The 8,304-nt window shown below is 29.5% G+C and overlaps 1 protein-coding gene and 2 non-coding genes across 3 annotated transcripts; all 3 read right to left on the reverse strand.

Annotated features, from left to right (window-relative positions):
- Positions 1 to 2,101: 2,101 nt before the first annotated feature.
- Positions 2,102 to 2,175, reverse strand: TRNAW-CCA (transfer RNA tryptophan (anticodon CCA)). Its single transcript has one exon. It is a non-coding gene; the product is annotated as a tRNA-Trp (tRNA).
- A 192-nt stretch (positions 2,176 to 2,367) lies between these two features.
- Positions 2,368 to 2,441, reverse strand: TRNAP-UGG (transfer RNA proline (anticodon UGG)). The gene has a single exon. It is a non-coding gene; the product is annotated as a tRNA-Pro (tRNA).
- Positions 2,442 to 4,510: 2,069 nt separating this feature from the next.
- Positions 4,511 to 8,040, reverse strand: LOC145954245 (ATP-dependent Clp protease proteolytic subunit). Its single transcript, XM_083068128.1, has 3 exons — positions 7,813 to 8,040; positions 6,816 to 7,109; positions 4,511 to 6,065 (listed from the first exon to the last, which is right to left on the reverse strand). Exons 1-3 carry the CDS (start codon positions 7,881 to 7,883, stop codon positions 5,840 to 5,842), a joined length of 591 nt encoding a protein of 196 aa, XP_082924254.1. The 5' UTR covers positions 7,884 to 8,040; the 3' UTR covers positions 4,511 to 5,839.
- Positions 8,041 to 8,304: the final 264 nt, after the last annotated feature.

Here is an 8,304-nt window from a genome sequence, read left to right on the forward strand (position 1 = left end):
AAGAAACAGTGGGTACCGCTAGTCCGTGAACAGCCAACCATCGTACTGTAAAAATTGGATAGGTCCTATCTATGGTCATTGGAGCCTCCTAAAAAGATCTACTAAATTCATCGAGTTGTTCCAAAGGATCAAAACGGCCAGTTATTAATGGAATTCCTTGTCGGCTCTCTGTAAAATACTCGTTTGGGCGGGGGCTTCCAAATACATCGTAAGCTAGACCCGTGCTGACAAATAACCAACCTGCAATGAATAGGGAGGGTATAGTAATGCTATGAATAATCCAGTATCGGATACTGGTAATAATATCAGCAAAAGAACGTTCTCCTGTGCTTCCAGACATGTTGAACTCCACATATTCTTGTACAGTCAAAAGGGGGATCGATTCCATAAACGACTAGATCAGTAAGTCGAAATTTACTGAAATGTAATCCTTGTTAGATCGTCCATTTTGTACCAACGATGTCTTTTGAGTATACCAAATCAGTATAGCTATCCTTCTTCTAACAGAGCAATGAAATTTCACAATCAGTGGCGAAATAAAGTACTAGAGAAGTGCTTTCTTCATCGGTTGTCTCGATGTATTCAAAAATCCGATAGAAAATTTTGCAAAATTTGAATATATAAAAATAAAAAAAATTTTATAGTAAATTTTTATAGTAATAGTTTAAAATGAAGGCTCTTTACATTATTAGTTTCGGACTATAAACTCAGGATCAATTAAAATTCGAATACGACAAATTATGGGGTTCTTATAATTCATAAAGGATATTTTTTTATTTCTATAATTCAATTAGATGCCAAATCTATAAATAGACTTTTTGTGGCTGTTGAAGATATTTTTTCTTTGAACCTTATCTTTTTTTTTGGGGGGGGGGGGTGTATTAGACATAACTAAGGGTTATTTCTTGGCTTAGTTATAAATAAGGATAAGACTTTCTTTTTAAATAAAATATGGAAAGAAAAAAGATTGTGGACCCCAAGTTTCGAGTGATCTGATACCTTTTTTCTTCTCGTTGTAGATATTAGAAGAATGGAACCCACTACTAAATCGAATGAGTTAAAATAAAAGATCAAAAAGTAAAGGACATTCAAAGGCTATTTCCTTTTTTTTTCTAAAAAAAAGGAAAATAGAACAAATTAGATACAATAAAAAAAGAAAGGGATAAAATTCAAATAGATATTTTTTTCTATTTTATTCAATATTAATTCAAAGTTAAATAAATTGAAACAACAAAGTTCTTATTTTTTGTTTTTGTTTTAATATTTTTTCTAATCGAAATAGAATTCTACTAAATATTTTCATTCGATTTGTTTACTCAATTCATGAGGTGATTAATAAGTCTGTTGATTTGGAATCACAGGATGGGTAGATGTCACAGATGATGAATTTTTTTCTTAATTATGTCACTCTATTTCTTCTTTTTAGTCGTCTTTAATAATTTATTGATGAATCTTCCATTTTCAATTGTATCTTTCAAGTAGTATTTTTGCTTATCTTTTTTTTCTCAAAAAAAAAAATGGAAATTTAGGGAAGTGCTTTAGAAACATATGTATAAAAAGAACATATTTCATTTAGCTTCTATATGTCCACTATAACTAGTTATTTCGGTTTTTTACTAGCGGTTTTAATTATAACTTTAGCTCTTTTTATTGGTCTGAGTAAAATACGACTTATTTGATTTGTAATTTGGAAATTTATTGTAAATTTGAGGATAAGATATTCTATAGTTCCTTACTATGTCAATTTACAATTCTCGGTCATTGAGATTCATGATCAATATAGATTAATATTTAAGGATAGATATTACCTTTCTTTTTACCTTTCGAACAAAAAAAATGATTGAAGTTTTTCTATTTGGAATCGTGTTAGGTTTAATTCCTATTACTTTGGCTGGATTATTTGTAACTGCATATTTACAATATCGACGAGGTGATCAGTTGGATCTTTAATTAATGTCTATTTTGTTTATGGATTCCCTATTTATATGTTTTAATCCTAATACACAAGGATAAAATTAATATTTTCAACTATAGTTCAATTATTTCAGTGTAATTCTCAATCTAACAATACTAGAATCGCATTCTGTAGGATTTGAACCATCACGCTCTGTAGGATTTGAACCTACGACATCGGGTTTTGGAGACCCGCGTTCTACCGAACTGAACTAAGAGCGCTTTGTTTTCATAAATTATTTTAGATGATCCTAATACATTTAGCATATATATATACTATAATCAATATATTAATATCTATATATATATACATATAGATATTAAGTATTTATGTCCAATTGGAATTCTTCTTCAATTGGTCCCGTTCTATTGCTCATATAATAAGGAATATCATAGAAAAGTAATAGTTAGGGATAGGGATGACAGGATTTGAACCCGTGACATTTTGTACCCAAAACAAACGCGCTACCAAGCTGCGCTACATCCCTTTTCGATTTGTTTCTAGTGTTATTGTAAAGAATCTTTGTCTTGTTTTCCACATTTTTATTTTCTCTGTTGATATATCTATATACATATATTTATATATTATTCTGCCATTTTTATAGTTTCCTATACTATAATATACAATCAAATATGAAAAATAAAAAATATTTTAAAAATAAAAGAAATATTATTCCATAGAATAAGAATAAACAATATTCTATATAGATATATATATATAATACTTAATAAAGGAGGATTTGAAATGCGAGATCTAAAAACATATCTTTCCGTGGCACCAGTAGTAAGTACTCTATGGTTCGGGGCTTTGGCAGGTCTCTTGATAGAGATCAATCGTTTTTTTCCAGATGCATTGATATTCCCCTTTTTTTCATTCTAGTTATTGACACGGGAAGGGATGAAGAAAATTATAGATCCAATTAAATATATGTAATTAATCTCCTCTTTTTGATTTCTTCTTTTTGAAAATTGTAATAGAATAAGTTAGGAAAGATAAAGAATAAAGGTTAATTCTGCCTCATTGAAATTCGGAGTTAAAGTTGGGATCTGGTCCAGGGTTCAATGGAATTGAATTAATAATTCAATTCCATTTCGATTTAGAATAGAGTGAAACCAGAAATCGAAATGGAATTGATAGGGTGGGGCAACAATATTCTAAAAAATACTTAAAAAACTCAAATACTGTATTACAATTCGAAATTAAATCTAGTTCGAGATCATTGTATTATTTTTCTACTATATTAATATTAATTATTAATTGGAACGAAATCTTTCATAACATAATTGGATTTCCAATTATTAATTTCTATTTTTTTTCTTTCTTTTCTTCTTCTTAGATTCGAATCCTAAAATGGAAGAGTTAAGTGAATTAAAAACCCAAAGGAGGTTCATGGCCAAGGGTAAAGATATGCGAGTAACAGTTATTTTGGAGTGTACCGGTTGTGATAAAAAGAGTGTTAATAAGGAATCAACGGGTATTTCTAGATATATTACTCAAAAGAATCGACACAATACGCCTAGTTGATTGGAATTGAGAAAATTCTGTTCCCGTTGTTGCAAACATAAAATTCACGCTGAAAGAAAAAAATAGAGAAAATGGATAGCTTGTGTGTTACCTTTTCAGCCAAAGGAATATAACATGTAAAATGATCTATTTTTAGTATTTATCTATATATCTTTATATATATCTATCTTTCTATATATATATTCTATAATTTAAAGTTTAGTTGATTTTTAGTTAAATTATATACATATATCATTATATAACAACATATATTAAAAAAATTAAGAATAAAAAACTTTCTTGTAATATATGTGATTTTTGGAACAGGAATATACAAACCATGGAAAAATCTAAGCGACTCTTTCTTAAATCCAAGCGATCTTTTCGTAGGCGTTTGCCCCCGATCCAATCGGGGGACAGAATTGATTATAAAAACATGGGTTTAATTAGTCGATTTATTAGTGAACAAGGAAAAATATTATCAAGACGCGTAAATAGATTGACCTTAAAACAACAACGATTAATTACGATTGCTATAAAACAAGCTCGTATTTTATCTTCGTTACCTTTTCTTAATAATGAAAAACAATTTGAAAAAAACGAGTCGACCGCTAGAACTACTACTTTAAAAAAAAAAAAATAGAAATTAATAATTCGAAATCCAATTTGAATTTAGATTCCAATTACACATAGATTGATGTTTTGTTCGAAAACTATGACAATTCCATTTGGGTTTTTATGTTGTAAGAAAAAAGATAATTAAAAAAAAAAAGATAATTGGTGACGAAGAATAATTTTTTTTCTTTTTATTTATAAAGCGTGGTTTTATATTTGGATAGCTTTATCATATGATAAAGCTATCCAAATATAAAAATTTCTATTCTATACCTTCCCGAAGTAACGTCTAGGGGGATTTTTGGTTTTTATGATATCATTGGCAATCATAAAAATACAATTCTCTTTTAATATAGCTATTTGTGCAACTATTTTACGATTAAGAAGCAATTGCCTGGTGTATATATTATATATAACATTACTATAAATATAATATACTTTTGGATTCTCTCGAATTACTGCATTTATTCGACTAATCCATAAACCACGAAAATCTCTTTTTTTCCTATCTCTATCCCGATGAGCTGAAACCAAAGCTTTAATTTTCTGTTGAGTAATAGTTCGAGTAAGTCTTGAATGAGCTCCGCGAAAACTTGATGTAAATAAACGAATTTTTGTTCTCCGTTTCCGAGCTATATATCCTCATTTAATTCTGTTCATTGAATAAATGAAACTTTGATGAACAACTATTTTATTTTTTTCTTTCAGTTATTCTTTTCTTCTTCCTGGTCTATTAATAACAAAAATGGATTCTTCCAATGTATAAAAAAAAAATTCCAATGGCTCTTGCTACTATAACCTCCCCAACCACGATTTTTTTATATTTTTCGAAATATTGAACCTCAAAATAAGAAATTGTATTGATACTAGGTATCAAAAAACATAGTAATAGTAAATGAAATAGGACATAGATAAAAAAAATGGTGGGTTCCATCGTTTCTACGATTTTTTTAGAAACAGTTAGGTCCTCTCTATACACCGGAGCCTTTTTTTAATATTTTTATTCATTTAATCCATTTTATTGTTAACTTGTACAGTTCACATTCTTTGGCTCTACCCATCCAATATCTAGTAAATAGGTTTTTTCACAACGAAATCTAGTTATACAGTAACGGTATTTTATTTTGAAAATTTGCTGGGTAGCTGACCCTCTTATTCCGTTCGTGTAAAATTCATTAAGGACAAAATTTATCTTTAATTGCAATAGTACTTTCTCCGCTTAATGGATAACTTAATATTTGTTACCAATGGTAAAGTATTTCTCATCTTAAATTGCAAATTAATATTATTGGGTTTGCACCACCAATCAAAACCATAAATTTGATACATGATAGAAGAATGTAAAGGAATGTATATATAATTAAAGATAGTGTGAATGGAAAAAGTCCATTCACACTATCTTAACTGATCGCCAATACTAAAAAAAATTAAATGGGTTTTTTCTTACTATATGATTTAAACGAGTCGCACATACACCCTGGTACACGTTCCTCGGCGCTGAGGGCATCCCCGAAGAGCTGGGGATTTTGTGACGTTTCGGATTGGCTGTCTTGTGTTTCTAATAAGTTGTTTCATAGTTGGCATGGTAAGTTGTATATATATATAATATATAATAATGAGGAGGTTTAGATCTATCCTAACCCCGAATTACTTATATTCTATTAATAGATTAATTTTTAGAGATACTATATTCAAATTCAAGTAAGAAGATTAAAAAATGAAATTTAAAATCCTGTATTTTTTATAATAATGTTTGCCATCCATTTTTTATTCAACTGCTACAAGATCTACAATTCTGTGAGCTTGGGCTTCTGCTGCTGACATAAAAACATCCCTTTCCATGTCTTCGGATATAACCCATAAAGGTTTGCTTGTTCTTTGTACATAAACCCTTGTGATAGTTTCACGCATTTTCAGTAGTTCTTCTGCTTCCAGGATAAATTCTCCCGCTTGTGCCTCATAAAAAGAACTAGCGGGTTGGTGGATCATTACCCTGATTGTATAATTTAATAAGTGTTTCCCTTATCTTGATAAAGATTTTGATAATGATTTATCCTATATTGGTAAAGATTTTCTTTATTCCCTAAAGAAAGGGGATAAGCGATAAATACAAATAAGAAAAATAATGAGCAAAAATAAGATTCCATAACCGTACAAGCATTTTATACGTATTGATGCATACGGCTTTTCCACGTATGTAATTTCTTTTTTTCCTCTATAGATAGAGTATTTTCTTCTATGAATTTTTTTTCTTCCATCAAAGAAAAAAAAAAGAAAAAAGAAGTAAAAAATCTACTGGGTTTTTTGGATCCAGATCCTTAAATAATAATAATAAACAATACAGTAACCCATTTTCTTTTTTATTTTTGAATAGAATTCAAAATACTATGAGGGTTCCGTTGTTTTTTTTATTTAATTTTGTTTGTTATTCAACAATCCGAAAGTTTCTTTTTTTTCATATGTTATGTTTTCTTCTAATTTAAATAAAAATTGTTAAAAGCTTTCTGGTATGAAAAAAACAAAAAAGTCTGTGACACTCAAATTTAACTAGGTTCCTGATAGATCAGATAAAATTGTAAATACCCTCTTTTTCATACTACTCTTTCTATATAGAATCGAATGGTTTAAAAAACCTAAATTTTCATATGGAATTCGAAATACCATGCTATTATTACTTATTAAATGTTTTTATGGCGAAGGTATAGTCTTTATATATATTCTCAAATAAAAGAATCATTGGCGCCGAGCGTGAGGGAATGCTAAACGTTTGGTAATTTCTCCTCCTGCCAGAATAAAGGATCCCATTGAAGCGGCTAATCCCATACATACTGTTTGTACATCTGGTTGTACAAATTGCATAGTATCATAAATAGCTATTCCGGGGATTACCCACCCTCCCGGAGAATTTATAAACAGATACAAATCTTTATTATCGTCCTCTATACTGAGATATACCATAAGACCAATAAGTTGATTCGATATTTCACTATCAACCTCTTGACCTAAAAAAAGTAATCTTTCTCGATAAAGTCGATTGATTAGGATTCCATTTTTTTCCTTAAGAGCCGTACATGCGCCTTTTGATGCATACAGTTCACCAAAAATCATATAATAAAAAAGGAATCAATGTGTCGATTTTGAACCTCTTTCTCTTTTCAGAATGGACTTCTTCAAACTTTTAAAGAAAATAATACTATACTCATTTTATTGAACTAACTTCTCATTGATGTATTGCTTTCATCGAGATTGAATCCCAATCACAATGTAATTTTCTTGTTTCTGAATGGACTTTTTCCATTTTTTTAGGTTTCGTTTCTACTCTGAGTAAAGATCTGCCCGATTTGGATTTGCACATATAGGACAAATATTACAATACTATATCTTTTTGTTATAACTGCTTTCTTTTCTTAATATCTTTTTTTATGTTTTCTGTAAAATATATGATATGATCGAAGTGGTGATCGTAGATATATTACCAATTGGTTTTTTTCTAAACAGAGCCTGGGTACTTTATTTTATTGGTCCAATCGAGCCAACCATAAATTATGAATAATTTAGAATAAGAATCTGGATATCCCCTCTAAAAACCAAAAAATCAATCGAATTATACTTCATTACATTTCACGCTCCAAATTTTTTATGATTTCATCATTCTCTTTTGGGGGTGAAAGAGAGGATATCTCGATCGGGGGAGAAAACGGGTAAAAACCATAAGACCTACTATATCTGACAAGTCGCACTATATATCAACCCAAGATGCATCTTCTTCCCCTGGGCTTCGAAAGGGTACTTTTGGAACACCAATGGGCATAAAATGGAGAAAAAAATAAAGTCATATATCTCACTTTAGTGTGGAAACGTAAGAATTAGCTTACCATGTTAAAAATGATTTACTTTTATTATATTGCATTTTTCTAAAGAAAAAGGAATACTAAATAAAGTAAAGTTGTTACGAATGGGTTATTGGGGTGATAAACGAATATGTCTGCATTTACTTATTTAAATATTCATAGATAAAATTGTCAACCCCTCTCGTCTTCCCACCATTGCGTATTGTTACTTATCGGGTATAGAATAAATCTGTTTCTTTTTATTTCTACAAATAGGATTGTTCCATTATTACTAAAAAACTAGAACAACTTTTAATCCTTTTTCCTAGATAATCTACAGAAAGGCTAGAGTGCATAGTATAATTTTTTCCAGTGCAATAAAGTTACATAGTGTCTATTTTT

This window comes from Cajanus cajan, chromosome 2 (genome assembly GCF_000230855.2).
Source record: "Cajanus cajan strain Asha chromosome 2, NIPB_CcT2T_4, whole genome shotgun sequence".
Classification (NCBI taxonomy): Eukaryota; Viridiplantae; Streptophyta; class Magnoliopsida; order Fabales; family Fabaceae; genus Cajanus; species Cajanus cajan.